We start from the raw sequence: 26,987 nt of genomic DNA on the forward strand, positions 1-26,987 counted from the left end.
CCTGTAATCGACCTAGACCACCTAAACATGCGGCCCCGCGTGTTCGTCATCCATCCGAAGCCTTCCGCTACGTTTCCTCAATTGCTTAGGCCACCTAGGCATAGCAGTGCCCCACCCACGTGGCAGCCATTCATCCGAAGCAGTACGCTTCAATGCCGTTTCGCAGTCTACGTAGGCCTTAGACCTCGGTAGGTCACCTTCCTGATCGGTGGAGACTACTTGGAGGAAAAGAAGCCTCTTCCGACACGCCAATTGCAACTTTCTGGTGCAAGAATCCTGATACCTCCTGGTTTTTGCAGCAGACATATAAGGACATTTTGCGAGACGTTCGTTGTTCGTCAATTGGCTAGACCCTTCTGCGATTCCGAGCAAGACTAGAAGGATGCGGTGCTTAATGTTTCAGGATGTGGTAGCGCTGTGTTAACTGCAATCACGGTTTTTATGCCAGAATGAAGTCGTGGTGCCCAACATCAGGAATGCTGTCACTCATGGTCACGATGCAGCTGCTGAATTCAGCCCTAATTACTTATGCAACGCCTCCTCGCAGCTCGCACCAAAGACCAAGACAGCGAGCAGCTCCGGGTCCACCCGTCGGTCTTGTGCGACTTCCGCTCAAGCAGAAGACATTGTCGAACTCAACTCAGAAGCCAGTCACCGAGTTTGAAAGGGCAGGATAGTCACCTGCCACTATGGAGCCTCCTGCAAAGCCGTTGCTTCCGGGGCCGATGCCACTGACATCCGCATTTTGCGCTCGCGACCGACAGGACAACTGCCGGGAGATGGCGCTGCGCATCCATTGTCTGGACTCCGGATGGGGCACGCCGACGGCATCTCAGCTTCGGCGGCTGCTCGGTCTGCAGTGCGCCGTGGACCAAGTGGTGGCCGGAGACTGCGGCGAGGTGGAAGTGTACGAGAGCCCCAACTGGACGGCAAACGTGACGCTGAAACTCGAGCGGTCACCCAAGGACTCGTTCATGCATATCGTACTTAAGTGGTGAGTGCGCGACAAGTACTTCTGGCTTTTCCCTTAGCCAGTCTTCGGTCGTCCTCAACAATCATATTATCAATCCTCTACTGTCGCATAAGTTGAGAAGCTCCTCATATGCGCTGAAATGGGTCCAAAAATCGGAGGTTAGCAGATTTGTGCACACAGGAACTAAGGTGACTGCAGTGCCATTTGAGATATCCAGATGAATTGTGAAGCACTGCTCAGAATATGGTGATCGAGAGGAAGAGGTTGCAGAGCTTCATAAACAACTTACTGCGCAAATTATTATCGGCACCTCCGTCTGTTCAGTCTCAGAAACCGGGGGAGGGTGGGGGGCACGTTTATGCAGACATTTCAATTCAGAATTTCTTGCCTGGTGCAATTAATGAACTATCGGTTTCTGCGGGCTCATAGCCACCATATTGAGGTGGCCAGGGTGTTGAGAGTGCCACCATTTGTGTTCGAACATATGGCTTCTTGAGCTTGTACCAGCTTTTGGTTCCGCGTGTCAATTTTACATTCGCATTCGCAGGTGCGACCAATACCAGAACGGCTCTAATAACGGCGCGGCTGCGGGCAAGTCCGGCCCGCCAGAATGGTGGCTTGCATCCGAGGAGCTCGAGGAGTTCTGCGACCCATACAGCACCCAGATAGCCACGGAGCACAAGGACGTACCCGTGAACGCGTTCGCCCTCGGCTGCTTCCTCGGGTACAACACTTTTGTGGCACACTTTGACAGCACCTACACAATGCCGCCTCCGCCATCACCACTCTCGTCGGCCAAGTCTTCGTCCTCCCACTCCGGCAAATCAATGTCTGTGAAGCGGGGAAAGAAGGGAAGAGGGGCCAAGTCTAGCTGCCCTTCAGATGGGACAAGCTCATCTGCGAAGACGGCTTGTCCCAACAGTGAGCTGACCTCGCCTGAAGGCTTTAAGGTGAGATGAGATTCCAGTAGGCTGTTTTCTGACGGTATCCATCCAGAAGTTCGAGTTATGGCAGTTGTGGTTGCATGGTGGAAGGTCATGGGAATAAACTGCATTGCAGTCTGTGAGGACATAAAGTGTCGTATCCTAAAAACAGCGTGTTTTTCTGTTGGGCAAATAGTCTCGATGATGCTGAGAGCCCCAGTGGTAAGGGAGACATGAGAATGGTAGTCAGGACTTGTCAATGCATCTCTTTTCTGGAAGGCAGTGGCAGCTCATAGGCACATTAAATCTAACCCTTTTTTCAAGGACAGGTCTTGGGTACGTGATGGCAAAGCAGAGCTTCGGGCCTAATGGTCACACACTTTGGCACAAGGACCCCTTATGCATTCATTTGGTTCCCTACATGTCTAGTTGGCTTGGTTGGCATGCAGCCTAAATTGTTGTGGCAATTGAATTCTGTGAAGAGCAGCTCCAGAAAGATTTAGAAACACTAGTGAGAGGGGAAGGGGGTGTGCTTTACACTGTGTGGATGATTTCAAACGACCAATTTATGTACTCCTTCCTGTATCAACGACCTGCAATTCGTCGTCTAATTTTTCTTAGGGAACAGCGATTTGGGGTGACGAGGCTAGGTTGCATGACATCGCAAATGATGAGGAAATGTATCCTCAGTCTTAAGAGAGGACTCTGAAGGGATGTGATATACTTTGCTTACAGTACATAAAGCTCTTCGAGGGCCTGGAACGTATTAGCCTCACTGCATAAATTGGAAGTGCAAAACTGTACCAACATGGATAGGCATACTTAAAAAGTACGGCAGTTTCGCAGTCGGAGCGGAATAATTCTGTTTAGGCCCTTCTTCTGAATGCCTTCTCTTCCACCAGGTGACACAGTGCAATGCGCACTTTGAGCACTGTTCCAATGGGTTGTACCTGTACTTTGTGGATGTCCGCAAGCGGAGCTCCACGCGGTTCCGGCTGCTGGTGCGGTACTCGACGATCTGCCGCATCATTCTGCGCAAGACGTCGCCGACATGCACTATTGTCTACCTGCAGCTGTTGCACCCACCGCTGCTGTACAAGGTGTGCGCTGGCAACAGCGCCACCAGCCAGTGCAACCGCGAGGGCGACTACCTGCCACAGGTGAGCAGCGCTATATCGTTAATTGCTTTCAATGGACTAAAAGAGAAAAACCTGACTGTCTACAAACACACTCCTGTACTCTTACAGTTTCCCCTTCCACTACAGTTTCCTTTAGTCGTAGATTTCTTCATCATTGCGTAGAAGGGCAGCTGTGAGGCAACATGGAAAATTGGAGGACTGCAAGGAAAGCTGTATAAGAAACTGCACCAGTGACTGCTGTGGTGAAGGGGATATTAATGGGCGTAAAATGCATTTTAGGCGTCACCAGTCTTCTGCTGCTTACAAGAGCACGGTGTGAAGCTTCACGACCACTACCAAGAGTGGGCATACACCCTTTTGCTTCTGCGTCCTCTGCTCCTTGCGCGCTTTCACTCTAACCGCCTAGCCTTTGTTTCCCAGTTACTGGTATCTCAATTTTTTTTTCAACCATGTCCCGCTCTTCTTTCTCGAGAGGCATTAACAGACTTCGTGCAATGGGAATCCACACAAAAATGCCAAAACAACTACGCCGGTAATCTCAAAAGTTTCGTTTGACGGGCCCAGAGCCCATATATTCCCTATCCCATTCACAGGGCATAGTGATAGTGTGACAGTACAGTCGTGACTTCACTGTTTTTTTACACAAACGTTAAGTTATGACAGTGGTGACTCTAGAAGTTCATTCCTAATACAGCCATTAGTGTAGATGATGGGCGCTGAACTTAGGTCAGTCATCATCATCATCAGCAGCAGCAATAGTATAACTGTGCCAACACAGGACAAAGGCTTTTGTGCGTCTCTCCAATTAACCCTGTCCTTTGCTGCTGCGATCACCTTATCTCAGCAAACTCCCTAATTTCATCCGCCCATATTAGTCTCTGCCTCCCACTGCTACACTTGCCTTCTCTTAGAATCCACTCTGTTACCTTAAGTGACCATCGGTTACCGTGCATTCGCATTACGGGCCCTGCAAATGGACTGCAATGCTATAGCTCTTCTTGATTTCGACCAGAACATCATTAACCTGAGTTGGTTCCTTGACCCATGAAATAATAATAATTGATTCCAGTCAGCCTCAAAATAGGCCGCACAGCAGCTTGCTCACCCACCACCTTGCCTGTCACAGTTCGACCTGTCCGACACCACCCCTTGGGACCGGGCCGTCGAGTTCGGTGAAGGACCCTTCAAGTGCGGTGCCGACGTTCTGGGCAGGAGCCGCGTGATGCGCCTGACGCTCAGTGGACCACGCCACTGGGCGCCTCTCTGCAACCTGATCCTGCGCACGCGCAAAAACGCGCAGGTTTTTTACGCGCCACTGCGTGAGTTGCAGGCACGCGAGTTGAAGGCAGTGGCCAGGCCCAGCGTGCAGGACTTCGGCGTCATGTACGCCTTGCTCAGCGTCTGGTCTGAGAGCTTTCAGGTAAGGATTTAACTCACTGCGTGGATTTCTTGTAATCTCTACCCCAAGAACAAAGGTCAAAAGTGTGCGGATTAGAAATGCTCCAGGACGTCGGCGTGAGACCTTCGATTCTCTTGAACATTTCTTGTTCTTGTCACTTTCAAACTTCTCGCTTTCTGTAGATTAAGTTAAAAGACATACAAGACAGACAGTACAAGACACCCTTTGCATGTCTCTATATCCGTCGGAATTGGATCAAGTACATCACATAATTTCCATGTACACGACCTCCAGGAGATTCATGTCAAGTGCGTTCTAAACGTAGCTGCCGCATTGGCTGAGTGGTTACGGTGCTCGGCTACTGACCCGGAGGACCCGGGTTCCAATTCTGGTCGCGGCTGCCACGCTTTAGTGGGGCGAAACGCAAAAGCGCCCGTGCGGTGTGCGCTGTCGTTGTTCGTTAAAGATCCCCAGGTGGTCGAAATTAATAAAAAATTCCGGCCACAAATTCTGGAGTCGCCTGCTGCAACGTCCCTGATAGGATAAGTCACTTCGGGACGTTCCCTCCATACCACACTATACCATTTTAAATGCAGTATCAATAAGGATTATCACGAGTGAATGCATATTGCTTCCAAAGTAAGGGTTACACCAATGTGTCGGATCTACGCTGTTGACGAATAAAGATGACGTTCGGAGAATTGCTGCGTTGGCGGTTCTGGCATATCGCGCTGTGCCATGACCTGGCGTAAATACAAAAATGCGTCACTATTCTATGTGCGCATTTTTGCGGACCTACGGTGTCATTTTGTGTTCAATAGGGAGCTTCCCGAAGCGAAGTAGAATTAAGCGGGCGTACGACTCGAACGGCGCTTGAAAGCTGCACAGTCGAACATGGACGTGCAACACGTGGATTGCCGCCTTTGCAGGTCACCGATGAGCTCGCGATGGACGCTCAGAGCTGCCGGGAAACGCTCCTCGAGTTGGCTGCGCACGCTGAGGAGTGTCCCCGTGCCCTGGAAGAAGCCCTCTTCGAGATCTATTTCTCGCTTAGCCAGGGAAAGGTGAGAGCCGGGTTGGCAGGCTGGCTTCAACAACAAAATCTTAAGGGCCCTCTTAACGTCCGTAGCCTGCTTGCCTCACACCTGGCCAATACTGCGCCACCTATACAGGGATGGAAGGAAAAGCACGATTGCCCAGTGGCCTTAGTAGAGGGCGCTGTGTTAATATGGTCGGTATTTAGTTTTCCACACGTCGGGCACCGCCGAACGCCCACTATCGGGCATTCAGTAAGATTTGTTTTCTGAAGTATGTTGAGTAAGCTTTTATTGCAGAATTTTGTACTCAAGGCAGCAGCAGAACAGCGGTTTTCTTAGAGCGAAAGCTCGACTCTTCCCACTACAACTCCCAAGGTGAAGTATAGTGCGCATATCACCTTGAGCCGGTGCAACAAAGGTGTAGCAAGGAACATCATAATACGTAACTCGCTGTGGAGTCGCGGCAGCTGCGCTCGCTGCGGGCCTCATCGCTGCTCTGCCACGTGTCTAGCAAAACGTTGCAAAAACAGTTGCTTCGCTGGCGCTTGTTCTCTGTCTCGCCATGGATAAGACGCGCACCAGACTGACTCCGGGGCCAAACCATATGTACCCATGCTTAACAGAGCTTTGGCTCGTATTAATAGGTTCAACAAGTGCTAAACCTCTGCTAGTTTTTTTAATTGAACAGCGTAACTACAGATGTGTTTTATGTAGCAGAGCATGTTCAGTTTGTGCCCATGACAACACTACGCGGACGTGTGCAGTAGTAGGACCTCGTTTTTTTTCTTGGATAGTGACGGTAAAATGAGGCTAGTGGCAATGTGAGGAAGGCAGTGTAACGAATTACGAAAAGACAGTGAAACAAGTTACAATCAAGTTTGCAGTGTCCTCTTTCTTGGGAACGCGCAACCGACCAGAAGCAATGGACCTCCTCCACCATGTTGTTTACTAGCAAGCGCAAAAAACGGACGTGGGACGGAGTAGGGGACACAGAAACACGTTCACGAGCGCTCATGTCTCCTACTCCGTCCCTAGTCAGTTTCTTGCGCTTCCTAGTAAACAGAATTCATAACCAACTAGCCCGGCAGGTTGTTCTCCTGAACTCCTCCACCAGTTTTTCCAAGATGAACACCTGAGGGGCACCTGCTTCTTTCGCGACGAAGTTGCTACAAATGGAGTGCGCTTATGGTGTCAGCATTCCGCCTCATTCCTTCACGACGGCTTGCAGACTATGTAGGGGAATGGTAGCGGAAGTGGGAACTGCCAGAGACTGCATCGAAAAGTGACATGCTGCTTTCTTAGCAAAGTTTCACTTTAATCTTTCAAAGGTGTTGTATCTGCATTATTGCCAGCACATTGCTTGCCGTGACCAAGCTTGCTCACGACATTTTCCGCTACAAAATTCAAAGTCCGGTTTCCTGTAACTTCCCAGTGTATCGCAAAAAAAAATGTAGATAACGCTTGCTTTCATGCAATGCGAGCCACCGATGTCGGACATTTTTTATTGTGTGCCTGATCATCGGATAAATCACTTAGAATTATGTACACGCTGATATTAAAATAGCTGCTCTTTGAACGGTTGCGAACAAATGAGGGGATAGGCCTTGCTATCTCTTCCACCGTGCTACCGTACGGTGCGTACCGACGTTCAGGGAGCGTTTATTCAAAAGGTCTAAGCGTAACACCATGAGGGCGCATGGGAGACCTCTGATGTTTGTGCAGAGCTGCATGACATGGTGTAGACTGCGCTGCTGTAAGGTGGCTGACAAGTGTGCAATATTACAGAACTGAATGAGGACTCAGTTTGATACACAAAGAACTCTGTATAAAGACATGTGATCGGTTAAAGACTGCATGCTGAAATGCAGTATGCTAATTGTGTGATAATAGGGGCACACAGATAATTGAAGGGTGCGTAGCTTAGCAATTTGAGGAGCTAGATCTCAAGGTGTCATTTTAAGCGGAAAGTGGCGGAAAAAATTCAGTTTACATGTTAGAAGTGCCAGTGAGCCCTGAACATAATCGTGTTTAAAAAAAAATTTCATTTCTTCTCGGACTACAGTTCCTTTCAATGCTTATTGCACATCAACGCTATTGTCTCTTTTTCCTATCGATCTTTGTGCAACGCTTCTATATATCCAGCATATCAAGAACAGTGTCCTTGTGGCGCGGTATGGCGCAGGTGTTCTGGTTCCGCAGTGCCCTGGAGCACCTGTACTTCCGGTATCGCGCACACCGGCAGCGCATCGACGTTTTCACAGGCTCGGTGATCGCCCAGGAGCTACCGTCCCATATGGTCAAGGTGCGCAAGGTGATCCTGACTCCCACTCGGCGCGTCTACATGCCCCCTCAACTTGTGTGCAAGAGCCGCCTGCTTCAGCACTGCGACCCAGATTACGCCCTGCGCATCGTCGTGCGGGACGACGACTGCAAGCTCATCTCCTTTTCGCTGGGTGCCTGCAAGGACGACTTTCTCAGCGCGGTACGCTGTTGGGAGGTTCATGATCGCTCAGTGAACAAGTAGCCGTAGCGTACTTAATTTTTGAAAAAAATGCAGTAGCTGAAGTCTCAAGGGGAAAAAAATGGCTGGCGGTTTAGCATTGCCAAGCACAAAAGACTGGGCGAAAGCACGTTTTTTTTCACATGGACACCACTGCCACATACCTCAGAGCACTGTTGAGGTGTCTCTCCTCCTACTCAAGGATCCAGTTATGTTCCTTCCTTTCTTCAAAATCGACAGTCTAAACATTCCACTGGTTTTGAGAGAAGGAAAGGCACGTAACTGCCTCAAATTGTAGGTGGACAGCGCCGCCTATTCACAGTGCGACTGACGTGTCCACTCACCTAGTGAGTCGGTAATACACTTGCTACTGAAAGGCTTCACACGCACAAACACCGCTGATACCCGATGAGTGCAGCTAATTGCTTTCGCACTGAAAGGCACAGGGAATCAGAATTTCATGCGACAAATCTACGTTAGCAGTAGTGCTACATTTCAGTCTCAAATCGCTGAGCTTCTATTTGCCTATTTTAATTTGATTTCGCCGTCGCTTTTTTGTTCCGCTGCTGCATGGATCCATATAGATGAAGTGCAGAGGAGGGCACATAACTGCATGAAGATATTGGATAGGAACACCGAGGAAAGTTTTGCATGGGATGTGCTCTTTGCGATGACAATGTAAAGATCCATTTAGGTCCTCTCTTCAACCTGGGGCTTGTTTTCTGCAGGTGATCAAGCCTCCGCTGTCGTCCGGCCTGAAGATTGGTGGCCGCCGGTTCATGTTCCTGGGTTGCTCGACGAGCCAGTTACGCAACCACGGCATCTGGTTCTACGCGCATGACAATCAGGGCCGCACCGCGGAGCAGATACGTGATGGAATCGGTGACCTCTCAACCATACCCAGCGTGCCCAAGTTCATGGCACGGCTCGGACAGGTCAGAGGCCAGTCACGTTCTTGTTGAGAGAGGTGACGAGAAAAGCCACTAAATTGCATAAAAGTGTGTGAGGGAATCTCTTCTTTGCTTTTAATAACGGAGCTTTTGTTTGCAAGAAGGCTGAGCCAAGTGTCTCTGCCATTCACCATCATTCATCACACTTTGAGGGCCATGTGCATTGCGTTAATCCATAAATGTTTGGATGGCATTGTAGCAATGTGAGCCCTTCATTGATCAGTGGTCCGCAGAGATCAGGCGCCATGGGCAGTGACTCATAGCTGACTGTGAAATTATCCACAACATCATAAGTTATGCCTTGCGCGTTTTCGAATCGAATGCGGGAGTGTCAAAATGCTCCAGAGGGGAATGGAAAGTAAGACTAGTGTTCATAAATAATTACGACACTGCGCGGACGGTGCCCTGAGATCTAACCAGGCAAATCAGCCTCCTTTCAGAGTAAATCAGCCTCGTTTTGGAGTACCAGTGCCTATTATGGAGGTGTTGTTTCCATTACTTACTTTCTACTTTTGAGAAGCTACTCTTCAATGTCCTCTATACTTGCGCAATGGTTTCACAAGTTTGACAACTCCCAGCTGCACAAACATGAATTCTGTATCCCCAATCTTATAGCCAGTCATCTATGGCGAAGTGGCCCACTCGTTAGACCTCTTTTCCTGCGTGCAGGCTTTTTCGCAGTCGTTGGGTCTGTTAACGGTCCCACGCCAAAACACGTCTGTGGAACAGGACATCCGCCACGCAGCCCCTGGCCGCAGCAGCGATGGTTCCCATCGCGAGTACATCTTCAGCGACGGCATAGGGCGAATATCGCACAGCCTGCTGCGCAAGGTATGTATATTATCGTCCTTATCGACAACCAGTCTAAACTTATTATAACCTTTGCTAATGTGTCGCTGAGGTCACCAAGGCAAGCGTGGCTGTGCCGGCGGTGATTTTTCCCGCGCGCCAAGTTGCTCCCGCGCGGGTAGCGACGAAATTCGCTGGTGCCAAGACGCTCCCGCGCAATTACTATATATGCCTCGACATGAATCGACTAGAGAAATTGGCAGCATGCCAAGCAGCGGCAGGGCTTTCTGAAAAATTCATTGTTTTCACACCGCTGCCAATGCTCTTACATTCGCGTTAGACACCGGGTAACAGTCCTAGCTGTGTGAGAGACAGAGATAGGGAGAGAGAAACCGCACTTCAAAGTAGTCATCCTCCGCAACGTGTCTGTCCGTCGCCCGGGATCCCGAAGGCCACGAAAGCAGACAGAGCTTGACCGATGGTTTCACTTTGTATTTAACTTGGGGGTGGGGGGGGGGGGGGAGGCGCAGTCCTGCGAGGTTTTTTTTTTTTTTTGCTAACAGCAGAAGCCTTTTTGTTCATGCCTCGCGCCTCTCACAGCCATCTTATCCAATCCAACTTCCTGACAGGAACACTCTACCCAGAACTCTGCCGCCCATGATAATGCGTCGCTCCTTTGGGACAGGAGAGGCCCTCATATGTCTAAATAATTTCGTGCGGGTCCTTGAAACCCTTGAAAACCCTTGAATTTGAAAGGATTGTTTTCAAGGCTTTGAAAGTCCTGGAATTTTCGCAGATCCTTGAAAATCCTTGAGTTTCCTAAATTTTTGTTTTTAATAAACTTTCAGTGATTGTATTTCATAGAATTTTAACGCACCTGAAATCACGCTGCGATATTGTTAAAAATAGAGTGCAAGTTTCGTACAAAGTCAAGTAAGCACGTGAACGTCTGGCCACAATGACACTGGCTTGTCTACCGTTTCCTGTCATCCATTTCCTGTGTGCTTTCCAGTTGAGTAGATAAATGGCCGCCATTGTTTGTGTGGCTGCGCGGTCGAAGTGTTACACTTTGTGCGTGTTTAGCGCTTGCGTGTGTGGTTGTATCGTCACGTTTTGTGCACGTGTGATGCTTATGCATGCGTGTGCGGTTCCATCGTGACATTTTGTGCACGCTTAGCACTGATATGTGTATGTGTGGTTGTATTGCGAGATTTATTGCACGTGTAGTGCTTGGGTGTGCGCGTGCCGCGGTATCGTGACATTTTGTGCATCTGCAGCGTAGTGTGTGCCAGTCAACTTGCGTGCAAACAATGCCCGGAAAATGCAAATTCCAGAGGTCATGGTTGAACATCGACAACTAGCGAGAGTGGCTTGCGTGCACATATCAAATCCGCTCAAGGCAAAATGCAGAGTTTGTTGTAAGTGTTTCGATATCACTACCATGGTGGAGTCGGCACTAAAAAGCAATCTAAAAAGTGCAAAGCATAGAGAGCACATGCAAGCCGCCGGGAGTAGCTGCATGATAAGGAGCTTCCTGACGATATCTGAATGTCAAGCTAATGACCCACAGCCAGCACCATCGCACTCGTCAAACTTGATGGATGCGTGCAAAAAGCATGAACTTGGTATGGACGCAGGACATTTCACAGCGGATTATCTGTGATGCTGTACACGTAGCAGGTGGCATTTTCAATGTGCCCATCACAAAGGAATCGAGAGCATCTGTGGCTTCTGCGAGGAGCCAATACCGTGCCTTTTTGGAAACACAGAAAAAGCAGGAGCGTGAAGATGCGAAACAGTGGAAGAAACGCTGCATTGATAAGGAGATTGAAACTCTCAGAAGGAAGAAAAAGAAACTAGAAGCTGCAGTTGCAGAATTGACAGCTTCAGCAGACTCGTATGCAGAAAAAGCAGGGGCAACCAGGGACCTGACTTGCATCATGAAGTCAAACAGCCTAAGGAAGACTGCCAAGAGCAAGCAGCAGGAGATCTTGGACATCGACTTAAAAATTCAGGAGAAGCAAAGTGAGGCCACCTAAGGACTGAGTGAGTGTTTGCTTGGCTGATCTTCTTTAGCGAATAAATGTTTGCATCATCTAACACACTGAAAGTGGTCATCCGTGTAACAAACAATGATAAGTGGTCGAAAAAGGAAATATCACTGGAGCCATCGTTTTATCTGAAAACAAGTTTCTTTGTTAAAACGTTGGCTCCAGCGACAATCGCTTTTTCAGTGAATTCTCATCTTTTCACGCCTCTGTCTACCCCTGAACATCTGTCTTATTTGGATTTCTAACAGGGAATGTGGTCCGTGAAAATCCGCACACAGGGCCTTGAAAGTCCTTGAAAACCCTTGAATTTTTGTCATATACACCAGCAGAAACCCTCTCTATTGTGAGCAGTGGACGTGTTATCAATGTCCAAGTGCTGCCGACGTCTAATGTCTAGTCATGCACCATGCATGGGACAGGTTTCTGCTTCTTGAACTGCAAAAACTTGTGATGCACAGGGCGGTATTTTTGCAGCGATAGCTGTATACGAGACTTACTCTGTGGCAGGCAGTGTCACCGTCGGTGGTGACTACTATGTACTAACTAAAACTCGCCTCCTTGCCGTTCAGAAAGTCTAAGGACTGTGCTCTCGGCAGTGTGTCCTTTGTGGTTATGATGACCCAGCGGATCTGGCCATTGTGACTCTAAGAATGTGAAAGACAAGCACCTCTCGACAGAGTTTTTTTGTGGCTATGATGACCCAGCGGATCTGGCAATTGTGACCCTAATAAAGTGAAACGCGCACCAGGCCAGGAGAAAGCTTGTACCGGTACAGAACTGGGAATCGTGTAGTCCCGCAGATCCCGCATATGACAAGGTCCTGGCGGTTTTTCCTATTTTTGTTTTAGTGTAATGTATGGAGTCGCCTAAGTACATAGTCGTTCGTTGAGGCCGTAATTTTCTGCCCTTTTTGCAGGTCCACCATGCCTTGGAGCTAGAGGAGGGCGAGGAGCCGTGCGCCATACAAATCCGCTACGGCGGCTGCAAGGGAATGCTGTTGCTGGACCCGACGCTGAGCGGCTGCCGCATCGTCTTCCGCGAGAGCATGCGCAAGTTCCACTCGGACCACTCCGACCTATACGTGCTGAAGACGAGCAAGCCGCGTGCGTTGTCTACATGTCCTATGACCGCGACCATCAAAAGGAAGCGCTTAGAGAAGCAGTGGGACCAGAGACACATAATTCTCCCGTACTCTCTCCCGCAGTCCACTATATTCGGATGCAACTGAAGAGCGAATGGACTTTTCCCTGTCAGTCAAAGGACTCCCTTCCAGCCAATGGCGACGGCCGGCTCTCATGACCCTGCTGGCTAGATAACGCAATGAGCGGCGCGACAATGCAGGGAGGGGACTGTCCCCGACCAAAGAGGGAGTGGACAATCGCTTTTCATCTGGCACTTCCCGCATGTCACGCTAGTAGGGTCATGAAAATGTGCTGACGCCATTGCCTGGAAGGGGGTCCTTTTACAGGGGAAAGCCGCTTCATTCTTCAGTTGTATCCGACTGCAGTTACGCTGTGTCCTAGTGGGCTTGCGCCGGGCTCCTTATGAGTATCTTAGCGAATTTTCAGCTATCCATAGTTCGGGGTGCTGTTCCACGCTTACAATGAATTGTCGTGCCGAGCATCCCACAATTCCTGTTGAAGTGTAGTGCCGTTTTTTTCACGTGGCCACGAACAGTCATCGAGAAAAGTTTACGTGAAGCAGGATTGTAGACAAAATTTTCCTCTGGGTCAGATAAACCTGATAACTGAAAGGCCAGAATACGGGAGGGGTATTCATTCTCTACCTTCATTAAAGCTGCGAACTGGGCGAGTTGGTTGGCTTGTGGTGTCCTTTCTTCGTTGTGTCCCGTTGTTTTATTGCGCTGTTCAAATATGAATCATTCTCTACCCGCTGGAATAAGTACCAAATGAATGCATAGCGACGAAAGACTGCTTATTTGCATGAAAATTTCAATGTACCTTTGCCTGTCAGTGTTGTACTTGCACTGCTGACTTAGAGCTTGAAATTTTGGCAGTCGTGCACTGTCCTGTACTTTGCTGCTCGCTACCACAAGTAGACAGAAGGCATAGTCATCGAGCCAGAGTATGTTACAAAGCGTGAAGAGGCACGCCTTTCTTCTGCGGTGGACGTCGCTGATTCAGTAGTGAGGATAATCCGTGGCATGCATTGCAAATTGTAGGAATAGATTACTGCAATAGAGTTGCATTTTGAGCATGCTGCCGTGACAGTATATTTACGCCCGTGATGATTTACTGTGCTCCTCGCAGGCGTTCTTTACCTGAATCGACCCATGATCACCATCTTGGAGCAGAGTGGCATAAAGGCCGAGGTGTTCCTGATGCTGCAGAACAAAATCCTCGATTCCTTCATCGACAGCATGATGGATCCCCACGAGGCCGCTCATGTGAGAAATTTTCTCATGTTCGCAGCTTTTGTGCCATGTGTGGTGTCAGTGTTTGCACTGTTCTACTCCAGCCGATTCCATACTAGACGAATAACTGAACCCTATGTACGACAGCTGATCCTATTTAATCGAAATACTGAAACCCATGTTCGACATCCGATCCCATTTTAGTCGCATTTAAGGATGGATTCAAGGTTTCGGCGACGGGGTCGACAACCTATGAAGTGGGACGGTGCTTGTAAACTGATAATGAAACTGGGCGCCTTACTAATTGCACAGGTTCTCCGCGCCTACTGCGCCTTGCGTCTCCCGTACAAGGAGCTGGCTGGCGTGGGCATCGACCTGACAGTCGAGCCCTTCTTTCGGGCTCTGGTTCGCGCCGTCAACAAGAAGGTCCTGAGTGAGTGAAACGCACGAGCTTAACTGTTTTTGTTCATTTCATAGTCTGGGAAGAAGTGTAGAGAGGCAGCACCCTGGCCCCGATTTCGTCCATTTGTTGATTAGTTACGCTAATTTCCGAGATCTTTCAAAGTTATCTCAAATTTCTAATTTCTTGACCAGATGCTCCTTGTCAGTTTTGTGCGATGTTTAGCATAATCATAAGATCCTTACCATGAGGGTAGTGTTACGGACAATAGATTAAAAGCTATAGGTGACACCATCGAGAACCTGTCACTTGCATTAGCCAGGCCTATTGTGGTAATCGTTAGTCATTGCCCTATGCGTCTATCATAACCATACACTTCTAGAAGCTGATATCTGGTCTTAAATGCCTTCAATCAGTGTTACAGTGAATAACAGATATTTTTGACCCACGTACGAGCCTTGTAATAGCCGACGAATGCATATATGGCACCTAAAGGACCGACTTAACATTCAGCAAATTGACGACAAAGATTATGGTCAAGTCAAAGATGGCCCATAAAGATCTATGTTTCCTGATGCAAAGTACTTCAGCTCGTAAGGCATCAAATGGCCCTCAGGGAGCTTGTCGAAACTTCTCTACAACAACATGTGTGAATGACGAACCCTTGCCTCTACATGCCGGATAATGTATGTGCCTTTGCAGAGGAACTGAGGACGAAGGCTCGAATTCTGGTTCCTCCGAACTATGGGCGCACCATGTTTGGCGTGCTGGACGAGACCGGCACACTCGAGTACGGGCAGGTGTTTGTCCAGTACTCGAACGACATGCTACGATACAAGGTCAACGACCCTGCCACCATCCTCGAAGGTATCCCAGCAAACCGTTTTTTTGCTAGCAAGCATAGCGCAGCATGGTCTCGGTGCATTTAGGCAGCACCATTCGTATTTTATTCGAAAGGATCCATTAATGTGAACGTAGTTAGAAATGGTAGGAGAATAAAGTTCCCGAGTACACGCTTTGAAGGCGTATGCAAATGTGCTGCGTTTTCGAGGGCTGTGGTTGCAGAAATATAGATTCTTGTAGTCTGATCTAAAAGTAGAATTCTCCGGAGGTACTACCACCTTTTTTGCAGTCTGTATAGATGGACGCACGCCTAGTTTTCTCGTGTGCTGATTCTGACCGAAATGATCTCGTTTCGGCCTCGCCTGCGAGCTCCTTCTCTGGTCACGGCATTCTCATATCTGAAGCCGAAGCTAGGGCTTACTAATGCTCAGTTGTCCAAGAAATGTCCTGGATTTATCTTGGGAGATATCCGTGGTTTGCACGGATCGATGCTTTTATGTTGACAGCACCGGATATGCAATAAAGAATATACAGGGGCGAGGTACCCGTGCGTTGTGCGCTGCTAATCGCGGCAATCTTGAGAAACTGGCATCTGGAGCCGAAACAGTATACTATACTCGCCACCAGCTTAAACGCCTATCTCTCCCTTGTGAGAGCGTGGTAAGACTGCGCATGTGAAAGCCTTGCGCCTCGCCCTCGTAGCTTCACTGCATAGCCACAAAAAGCTGTCCGCGAGTATATCCATTTTATTCATGGGCTTGCAATGAAAGGACCATTATTATTTTCGTTACATCGCATAGAGGAGCCAAAAGGTTGACGCATGAGATTGTTTTTTTTTACCTGAATTTTCATCCACACTTTGCGTTAAAGTCACTGAGTATTCCATGCATGGTGGGATGCGCAGGCGACGTGATCGTGACCAAGAACCCGTGCATGCACCCGGGGGACATCCGGAAGCTGGAGGCAGTGAATGTGCCGCAGCTGCATCACGTGCGCGACTGCATTGTCTTCCCTCAGAAGGGGGAGCGGCCACACCCCGACGAGATGGCCGGTACGCACCCTTCCTGGCTCGCTCCCTGTTGACACTGTGCTATGTGGAGACGGATGTAACCATCGCTCTCTGCGCTTGTGACGGATAGCGTGCCTTAGTTCATGTGTGCGTTAGGTCAGGGCTCTGCCAAGGCCAGGACCCTGCGGGCTTTGACTGATATATGCTGTGAGCACAGTCACAGTGTGAGAAAAAACGCACTGTGGGGTTCCATGACCTGGGGCGTAAAATATTTCGCAGTTTCTCATTTCGGAGTCACAACGATTCCTCTACTGACTGATCTCCATTTAATTGGGTCATTTATCAAGGCCCTTCACCATCACTGCTTTGAGAGACGGCCGGACGCAGCTTGTTTCCAATGGTACCCCTTAATGTGGTCTCTACCTGTGCTTAGGTTCTGACCTGGATGGCGACGAGTACTCAGTGCTGTGGTACGAGGACCTCATCTTCAATAACAACTGCAATCCCATGCACTACTACAGCGACCCACCCAAGGAACGAAAGGCGTCTATTGGGGTGAGCAATATCGCTTATTTTGTGGTCTCTTAGTCTGCTTAGTCTTAGTCGGGGGGGGGGGGGGGCGGGCTTCATAATTCTGGATAAACTATTTTAGGTGCTATTAGTCCAGTTGTACCAACTGCAGTATTGTCTATAATGAAATATATTTGAAATTTTTCAGCTACAACAACGGTCAGTGGTGGAATACAACGAAATCTGGATTGTCGCTGTATTTTAAACATTGATCACAAATGGGTCGTAATGGAGTCTTAATCTGCTACAGGCGGCCTTTTGGTTCGAAAAGAGGCAGTAGTCGAGTTATGGTTCCGTTGTCCAATAGGCTGTAACAGCGGTAAACCTGTTGTCTATGTTCGGAATTCTTATTTCCGTGTAAAAAGCAGAAATAAAAGGACGCCTGGCAGCTCAGTTCTCGCTCGCGAGAGGCAACGCTCTTTGCTCAGTTGTGACATTACCTTGCAAACCTTGCGTCTTTTTCGCCATTTTAGGTTGAGAGTGGTGGCTTGACCATCGGACTGTGTCCGTACATGATTAAGACGAGCTGTCGGGCTAATTGTATCATGTTGGTTTACCAATATGAGTGCCTTGTTGAGTATTGAGGTTTACTAATATGCTTGTCCTGGATGTTGACCAATGTGACTGTGCGTAGCTAAGTCAACACAACCAAACCGATCCAAGCAGATGATTATTTGCTAAGGAAACCATGCGAAACTTTCTTAGAAACAAACTTGTTTGATTTTTTATGAGATGTCAGTGATGACGTCAAGAGAGTGTGCAGCATGGCTTACTTTAAATAATGGCGCCTTCGTGTGAGAAAGCGAGCACAAGTAATGCATTGCCGTGGCTGAGCTCCTATATACGCAGTTGTCTGGGAAGGGACGGCTGCTAAAAGTCTACATTTCTTGCCTGCTCAAGAGTAAAGTCAGCAGCACAGGCCTAGAAGTGACCCACTCGTGCTCGTACCCTTAAAAGTGCCACCAGATATTTTGCACACGTGTAAAGACGCTGACCTTCAGTTTTTAGACGAATGTAAATGGACGGGGTATGAAATCTGTTTATCGTCCGTCTCACGAGAGAACTTGCCATTCGTGTACGGCGGCCACAGGTCCAGGACATGGTGGACTTCTTTTGCCAGTACATCAAGGGTGACAACATCGGCCTGATTGCCAACGCGCACCTCGTCTGGGCCGATATACTGGACGGCGGCATCAACTCGCACCGCTGTCGCGAACTGGCACGCAAATGTGCTGTCAACCTTGACTTCGCCAAGTGCGGCGACCTCAAGGGCTTGCAGAACTCTGAGAAGCCACCCATGTACCCGGACTTCATGGAGAAGCTCGACACAAAGAACACCTACTGTTCGCGCAAGGTTCTCGGGCAGCTCTACCGAAATTGCAAAAAGGTATACTTCCACGTTTGCCAATTTGTGGCTCGTGCGACTGCAGTTACTCTAATGGCGAAGACGGCGGAATTATATGAAAAACTCTGCTTGCGAGGATAGTGCAGTTCATAATGCCCACGTCTCTTCCAAAACTCGTGCTTGCTCCTGGTTTGTGTTGTTTGGCACTGCCTTTACTCCCTGACTGCTCACTCAGGTTTCAGATCTCAGGGCCTCATCTGTGACTGTTCCAAGATGTTTAGGTTTCACGTTTTCAAATGAGCGACAGGAGTGCTCAAAGGGCTGATGTTTGCTTCAAGGCTGGAATCTGCATGATCCCAGTTTGAAATGCTTGAGCAGCGTTGCAGCAACTGGTAGCTTAGGGCCACTGGAGCTCTTGCATGAACCTGTCAGTCTTCATGTAGGTTCAATTTATAACATAACATGAACTATGCCAGAGCCGTGAAGCTTCTGACATGAAGGTTATATGTCTTCATGGATGATCGCACGTCGATCATTGCATAAGCAACCAATTGGTTGCGGCCCTGCTTTTTACATGATATTTAGCAATATATTTGACGGTCGGAACTGAATACGTTGCTCTATGTACATAGCCCATAGTATACTCGAGATATACTCCATGGCTGCTTCTGGCAATGTACTTTGTACATCTTGTTCATCGACAGCGGCGAATAGAACTGTAGTGTTTGTCTGTATTCGAGATGCTCAAGAAGTCCGTTGAACTCTGGCGGCCTGTTTGGGTTTTTCGTTCTGTGTATCATTGCTTGAGCGCCAACCATCAGGGTGTGAATAATGAGCTTCTATACAACATGCCAGTGTTGCTAGGTAGAAGCATTTTGACTTGTTTAACCTGCCCTTGGTTGCTCTCTACCGACTACCTTTCAATATTATCACGGGAAAAATCTAGTCACTTGTCGCATCTAGCAGTAGTTCTGAGGACCCAGGACCAGTGCTCCTCGACTATCGGGGACCAAAGTAACTGGCCTGTCCTTCACTCCGAGGATCGACACCACGAGTGCACAGTCATGCGCGCTCGCATGCAGTGTGGCACGGTGATGAACTTGAAAAAGGAGGCCAGTTAACTTTTGTCCCCGATTGTATGTTCACGGATGCTGTTTGCATTGTTCTTTCTTGATGTCCTGAATGCGTGCAACACACTGTTATGTCGTCCTTGTGTGGTTTTGATGAACAGGTTGAACTGAGCACCGAGTGCCTTGAAGTGGTGGAAGAGAGCCTTCCGGACCCCCGACTGCTGCTCGAGGGAAGAGAACAGTTCATGAAAGAAGCCACGTCCGCCTATAAGCGGTATGCACTAATACTTCTGAACACTACAGTATGTGAAGTGTGTAGCACTAAAGGTGTTGGAAGAAATTGCACCCTTTATCTTATTTAGGCCAATGTGCTCTAACTACTGTGGGACGAGAAAAGCGGCCATAAAACCATGGAAATCACTTGTCCTTTTAGGCCTCTCGCAGTTAGTTGAAGCACAGACTGCTTTGAAGCCACGGGTTGTGAATATACTGTTTTTGCACTAGCGAGGCCTGTAAGAAATGAAAATATCATGTGGTGAAATATTACCCCAATTTAGTGCTCACAGTTCGATTTCATTGACAAGTTTTTCTTACTTAACGGTCTCTACGGTAATACCAAGTCTCTACGATAATACCAGGCACCAGCAGCTTCATACTGACCTTACCACAACTGTTTCAACGAAGGGTGCTGAATATTTTCAAAATGACAACTTTATATACCATGGAGAGTACACAACTTCCTGCAAGGGGTTGATGAAGGACTTAGGCATTCAACAATTAGCGCCTTCTTTTAGCCCCCGGCAGCAAACATGGCGGAACTCAATGGGGATATATTAAACTTGTAATATTGTGAAAACTGGAGAGTCCTGAGAGGTTCTGCGCGAACAAAGTTATTATCGTAGCCGACTCTTCCTTGTCGCTGCAAACTCTGACCTGCAAAAATGCTTCGTGCGCTCACGCCAACTATTTCCGACAGCCGTAGAAAACCAATGGGATGCACTGAACGACCAAAATTCTCTTGCTCATTTTCATTTTCCTTCGCTCGAAGCACGGAACGCACAACTACACGCACTGGCACCAAACACGAGAAAGAGCGAACAAAGCGCGCTGCTCCATGCCCTGCTGCCTGTTAGTCACGTGGCCATGTTTTTGCATCAGTTGCAAAGATTAACAGAGAGATGGTGGTGGGATCGCTCGCTCCTTTGCTCGCGTCTTGGCGGCGATTGCGAGCGTTCGGTGCCTCCGAAATGGCTGTTAAATTTTGCGGTCACGGAGGCCGCACAACCTCGCTACAGGTTGCGAGCATTCGTCAAGAGGTGGCGCCCTCTCATCGTGCCAGTGACTCTAGCTGGCATCGACTCTTGTTGGCTTGTTCTCACTGGCATTTTTTTTTGTGTTTGCGATTAGGTTGCCGATTTGTCCTAGTAGTTGTGACCTGTGGTTCGCGTACTGGTTGACTGGCGAGTTGGAATGCGTGATTTCGAATGACCAGTACGATCAACGCACACGTTAGACACATGAAATGATTTTAATAGTGTGTGTTTGGTGCTCTTCATAGCGTTTTTAAACCTAGTATTCGATTGTAATGCGGGGGGTGTGACATTTCTTTCCTACTTTCGGTAAAAAACTCACGTTACATTCAAGTAAATACGGTAATTTTCGCTGTCTTTCAACTGCTTGGAATCCATGCATTTTCCAACGAAGCTTTGACCATATCTAAGAGGTTGCTTGTAAAATCTTGCGCTAAAATTTTAATCGTACCAAAAGTGACACCATCTGGTCCAGGAGCTGCAGGATGCAACATGCCAGGACTGAGAGGAGCACTGATGCATCAACTTCGGTATAATCTAAAGAGGGTGAGATTGTGCACAAAGGGACATTTCTCTGCGTCCGGAAGCTTAACGCCAATCCCTGAGCAATACGCTCCAGGGTTTCCTGACCCTTTGTGGAGATAACTGTTGAACTAGTGAGGAGAGACACTGCAGAACTCTGTTATGTGCCATGAATCTATACAGGGCCTTCCGATTGCGAGGATTTGAAAGATACGTTTAAATTTTGGTTATACTCCTCCTTGGCTTTTGCAGTTGTTCTTTTGAAAGATGTAGAGAAGAATTTGTAATTTAACCAGTTAGCTGGACTCTGGTTGCAGGATAGCCTCTTCCAGGCCACTTTTCTGCGACGATAGGCCTTCTCACATTCTTCTGTCCACCAAGGAGACGGCTGTTTATCAGTCTCTAATAGATAGTGAGTATTGAGGGGTCTACTGCATTTTGCAAAAATGAAACCGTCTGCTGAGCTCTGTCTTCCCGGCTTGTACTAACTGTAGAGGCAAATGAGGCGGACATCAGATTTGTATAAATATGGTGGTTGACAAATTTATGGGTTACACAACTAGTTTTGAGCGGAGATAACCGGATAGCGAATTTTATAGGAAGGTGATCATTAGATGTACCCGAATCCTCTGTCGGCCAGTCAGTCACCTCTAGCTTACCTGCTGATAATGTTAAGTCAATGGCTGAGGGAGCGACCCCTTGTATAAAGGTTATTTCTCTAGAATTGCATCAGCGTACAGCATTTGCAGACAGCCACGGCCAGAGAAGCTTGTCACAGGAATCAGTACAACTTCCCCAGTCACTATGGTGAGAATTAAAATCTCCTGCGATGACTGCACTGCTTGTGCCAGTCACCAAGCTGTCTTGGGTGGTCCTTTTTTAGCTTTCATCTGTGGAGAACTAGAATTAGATGGTGACGAGGAAGAACGGCTCTTGTGCGTAGGGCAGGACATTTCGACATCTGTGTGCAGATGTCAGTGCGACATGCACTGCTAGAAACAGAGATGTTAGGTGGGACCTGGGGAGCATCTGGAGGTGATGTTAAGCGGCCAGCACCAGCTGCACAAGCTGAAACAGATGCAGACGTTGCTGGCACGATGGATGTTGATGGTGACACAGATTGAACTGCATCAAACTGAGCTAACGCCTCAGAAAAAGTGTTTAGCATTCGCTCAAGCGCATAATTAAGGGCTTTTTCTACTGTGGTCACAATTGAGGCAGTCAAGTTGGACTCAATGTCCCCAACAGAAGCGTGCACACGACTAGTGTATGTGTCTTTTTTCCTGTTAAGATCAGCGTAAGCATTGGCTCTTGAGCACCGCTTCTCTTTGATAATGTCCAACAGGCTATGCTCTTCACTATGTTTTGTGCAGTCGGCATCATCAGCTGAGTGAATGTTGCTGCAGAAGCAACAATGAGGCTGCTCTGAGGTGCAGTTATCAGCAAAATGACCTTCTTCACATAAACGGCAGGGGGTCTCCAACTTGCGTGCTTTGCCGCTATGCCCGAATCAACAGCAAGCAGTTGGTGCATTGAAGAGGGCGGGGTTCTAGAGGGTCCACAAGGTTAACAATCGGCCAGATTTTTAGTTCAGCAGGGCAGGAAGAGCCAGCAAAAGTTGTCATTACAGACTCAGCAGCAACACATGAGCCATTTACCTCCCTACTACAGCGGTAGACTGAAAGGACCCCAAGACCTGCATCCTGAAATTCTAGAATTTCTTGCGGGGGTGATGCTGTGTCAAGACCGCGTACGATACTCTTGACACATGCAAGCTGTTTGGGAATGAATGCGTTCACCGGCAGTGAGCTGAAAATTTTGCACTGAAAGAAGTCGGGAACACAAGCGATGTCTGAGGACTTGCACGCAATGCCTCGATGGCCAAATGGATGCATTTCAGAGATCTGCAGATAATGGGCTGTCAATGATCTTAGCTCCTGTTGAATAAGTTTGGGGGATTTCATTTTGATCGCACCCTCACCGATTGGGACGAGAGCCGCGGAAATCACATCAATGCTATTTTTTTGGAAGGACTCAAGCGGCAGGCTTTGGGCTGGCAAGCTGGCAAACCAAGCTGCCAACCCTTCTCCTGGAGAGGTCAACGACATCTCTCAGCAAAACACACCGTCAGGTTCACACGAACTGCGCCTTAGCCTACGCCTTGGCCAAAACCCCCAACGTAGTACGGGCTCACCAATGATGAACAAGCCGAAACCACCAGGAGAACGAGAGAACAGCAGCTGCCAGCAAAAAACGTCAGCCAAGCAAACTTCTTCTTCCTCCCCGTTTCCAGGCACAAGTCACAGTTCAGTGACAGTACTTCATCCTTTTCCGTTGCTCCAGGTACGCTAAGAAGATTCGGGCACTGCTGAAGTCGTACCGCATCGAAAGCGAAAGCGAGGCCCTCTCCGGGGCCGTGTCCAAGCTCAGCAAATATATGAAGGAGAACGACTCTACAGACATGGCCATGGTGCTCGAGAGCCAGGTCGAGCATGTGGTGCGCCAAACGCGCGAGGAGTTCTTCTCTGAGCAGCTCGACGAGGCTCACGAGAACCTTAAGGCCTCTGCCTGGTACCAGGTGAGGCATACAGCACTTTCAATCTGGTATTCAGCTGTGCTGTCGTCAGTGCATATTGAGGGAAGCTGGGCATGCGAACAAACGAGCCAAAAATAGGTATGGCTCATGAACGCAACGATAAAGGCTGCCGCTTTATTATCTTGATAAAAGTGTTGTAGTCGTGTCAGTTTCTTTGTCCTTAGCTTTGTTATTTAGCCGTATGTAGAACTTAATGGCCGAAATAACATCTCAAGGAGGAGTACCAGCACCCGCAGATTTAACGCGGATGGTGAAGCGCATGGCTTGGAGGACTGACCCCGGTGCCACAGAGCATTGGCCGTTATGTCTGAGACCATGCTGCACAGTGTGTTTGCGGCGGCTGACGATAACGGGTGGCCATAGGATGGCCTGCCGTCGCTATCGTCGTTAACGGTGCTAATGTCACTCGAAGCGACACGCTCGATAAATCATGTTAAGCTTGCGGGCGACGTCACAATGCAAGATAGGAGGCGATAGATCTGTACTACAAATTAACTTTTGTTTGCGGTTGGGTGTCCGTGTCTGCGTGTGCAAAAAGAGCCGCTGTCACATCACACCGTTAAAAGTGGAGGTTCAGTGTCTCCGCAAAATTTTCAGCATCTTCTGAAGACATTTCACTGCGATGTATGTTTTGCCAAAGATCCATGGTCTCGCTTCGGCGTGTTTCGTTCGACGCGATTGCACACTCAACACTTTACGGCGACTAGTTTAAGGCTAGCAGCTTGTGGAGTACAAATTGTGAAAAGTGTTATGCGGGATCGGGGAGCAGGTGACGTACGAGCTTCAGTCTTCTGAAGGTGGCATCCAGAGCTTCCCCTGGGTGGTGTCCGATGTGCTCATGCGCATTGTGGTCAACACGTCCTCTTGCCTCCCTGTGCCGGCATCGCGCAACAGCTTCAGCCAACGACTCGGGGCGCTGCTGCTACGCGTGCCGCACCCTGGTGGCGGCGACCAGGACGACGCACAGCACGGTGACACGCAGGTGCTGACCAACCTTCTCAGGCTCATGTACGACTGGATCGACTCCAGTCGCGAGTTCCTCTTCATCAAGGACGCAGAGGAGTTGGGCCTCTACAAGAATATCATGCGCGAGGCCTGCGTCAAGGTGCGTGGCGCCAGCAAAAGAGCTGCGTTGGGTGGGTTTCCTGAGCTATGAGACCACAGAGTAGACCTACAAGCTAGAGGGCTGGGCTCCTTTATGGGCTCCTTTATAATGCTCTTCTCTGCATCGCCGTTTGCTGGCTAGAGTTCGCCATCCAACAGCCATAAGAAGTGGGACAGAGGCAGCAATGTGTTTCGCCTGCTCGAACAAAACTCAGTCTGTTTTTTAAACAGAAACGTAGCATACAGCTACATGTGGCAGCTTTGAAAGGAGGTGCCATGTGCTGTTTTATGGGAAGCTTGTGAAGTGTTGGCGTTTTGTCTCATGTTCTGACCTCACAGCTGCGTCGACAGTCTACCAGGATGATGATGACCTTGTAACTCGGCATAAGCACCAATTTGTGTTGATGGTGTGGTATGAATATAAAGTTTTAACATAGCACCTACGTACTGTGCATCTACCTGATAAGCTGCGCTTGGCTAGCGGTAAAGTAGACGCAACTGCATTAGACAACCGGCTGGTATGATCACGACTGGGATAGTACGTCTCTGCTGTCATAACTGAGTAATAACGAACAGTTATTCTACACTGACGATTTATCCTGCCTTATGTTCGGCTTTTTTTCAAACAAACGGGAAATGCACACGATCGGGCACTTAACCGGGATTGAGGTTTATTTTATGAAAGTCCTGAGAGCTTAAGTAGGTTGAGAGGGTATTTACAAGCTCTTTCAAGACATTTCGCATGCTCCGAGTACGAAGTGAAGGCGACTCTATGTGGGAAAACAGTAAGCGAATGTCATTGCTCTACCCAGAAAAACGTATTCATAGATAAATGCACTTAAAGATTGTGTGCCATCCTTAGCGTGGGGGAGTTATCGGCAGAGGCTCACTAGTCGCCTCCCATCGCAGGTGTCCCGCTCCCTCTCGAGGGACATGCCGCCGCACAAGCTGGTGATCATGTGCCTGCGCTTTGCGTGCGCATGGTGCCTCAAGATCTTCCAGGGCGGAAGCGACGGGGAGGTCATCTCCAAGGAGTGCCGGCGCCGCTATCGGCTGGGACACCTGGCCCTGATCACGCTCAACCGGCTTTCCATGTCCGGCAACCTGGCCTACCTGTGCAGGGCACCCGAGGGGTGCCCCTCCACAGAGCTGATCAGGTATATTTCACGCCTTTCTTCTAAACCGGAGTTTCATCGCTTGAAGAACTGAATGAATCCAGTGATGTCAAGGTGCATTTGCCCCTAATGCTGTGACATTACCGAACTCACCTGTGAAACCTGTGAACAACCAGTGTTTGGTGCTTGCCGACATCATCAGGAATGTATATGTCCAGGTTGGCCGGGCAATCCTGACATCGAGGTGCACTTAAGCCTCAGACGGAGAGCAAAACTGCCTGTACAAAATCGTTTGCAAATAATTATTGACCCTGCGCATCGGTGTCTCGAGCTCATTGTCATGATTACTAGGCCCGTGGACCTCTTTCAAGGCAAAGAAACTGACACAGAATTTTTCTGCTACCCTTGAAAAGGCAAACAATCAAATACACAGCAGACAGCTTCTAAAGATTTCCAGGCAGCAGAGGAGGCATCGATGCCTGTTTTGAGCAAGGGTAGCGCTGGGAATTCTGTACCAGTAATGCTCCTCTCTCCTATTGACTCAAACCCGGAATTGATCGTTAAACATTCGCGTCGCCTTTGTTGCGGGCTTATGTTGTGCTCATGTTCTGCGCAACATTAACGTAGAACATCAATCACACAGGAAAGACGTCCGTGAGTCTGTGAACATTTTTCTGTGCGCACCACTGCATGCTTCAGCAGTTCACAAGGAGTCTAAGGAGAGCAAAGATGTAGGCCAATTGGTGAGGCTTAGTTGCATGGGATTACACCGCACAGTCATCAGATATTGCATCAATCGGCGATAATTGTCACATATCCATTACCCTCCTCATTGCCTTGCTTTCAGGCTTTCCTTGAGGTGTGTTCTAACGAAATGCTAACAAACCGTTCCATGAACCACAATTGGCAGGTTGTGTGACTGCCATTTGTTACATGTGTACGTTATCTGCATGCTTGGAGAAGTGCTA

The 26,987-nt window shown here is 48.7% G+C and overlaps 1 protein-coding gene across 15 annotated transcripts in view; it reads left to right on the forward strand.

Annotated features, from left to right (window-relative positions):
- Positions 1–26,987, forward strand: part of LOC144113346 (uncharacterized) — a 69,616-nt gene that overhangs the window by 40,755 nt on the left and 1,874 nt on the right. For all 15 annotated transcript variants that reach the window (XM_077646376.1, XM_077646380.1, XM_077646381.1 and 12 more), the window contains 19 exons: positions 548–994; positions 1,521–1,923; positions 2,799–3,056; positions 4,162–4,455; positions 5,364–5,498; positions 7,654–7,953; positions 8,700–8,906; positions 9,591–9,752; positions 12,678–12,864; positions 14,032–14,168; positions 14,448–14,568; positions 15,238–15,402; positions 16,283–16,429; positions 16,821–16,942; positions 18,048–18,344; positions 19,534–19,646; positions 23,548–23,782; positions 24,570–24,905; positions 25,814–26,061. In XM_077646376.1, coding sequence (XP_077502502.1) covers positions 690–994; positions 1,521–1,923; positions 2,799–3,056; positions 4,162–4,455; positions 5,364–5,498; positions 7,654–7,953; positions 8,700–8,906; positions 9,591–9,752; positions 12,678–12,864; positions 14,032–14,168; positions 14,448–14,568; positions 15,238–15,402; positions 16,283–16,429; positions 16,821–16,942; positions 18,048–18,344; positions 19,534–19,646; positions 23,548–23,782; positions 24,570–24,905; positions 25,814–26,061 — 4,172 coding nt within the window. In that variant the 5' untranslated portion in view covers positions 548–689. The remainder of the gene's footprint in view (positions 1–547; positions 995–1,520; positions 1,924–2,798; positions 3,057–4,161; positions 4,456–5,363; positions 5,499–7,653; positions 7,954–8,699; positions 8,907–9,590; positions 9,753–12,677; positions 12,865–14,031; positions 14,169–14,447; positions 14,569–15,237; positions 15,403–16,282; positions 16,430–16,820; positions 16,943–18,047; positions 18,345–19,533; positions 19,647–23,547; positions 23,783–24,569; positions 24,906–25,813; positions 26,062–26,987) is intronic.

Source organism: Amblyomma americanum, chromosome 1, assembly GCF_052857255.1.
Source record: "Amblyomma americanum isolate KBUSLIRL-KWMA chromosome 1, ASM5285725v1, whole genome shotgun sequence".
Lineage (NCBI taxonomy): Eukaryota > Metazoa > Arthropoda > Arachnida > Ixodida > Ixodidae > Amblyomma > Amblyomma americanum.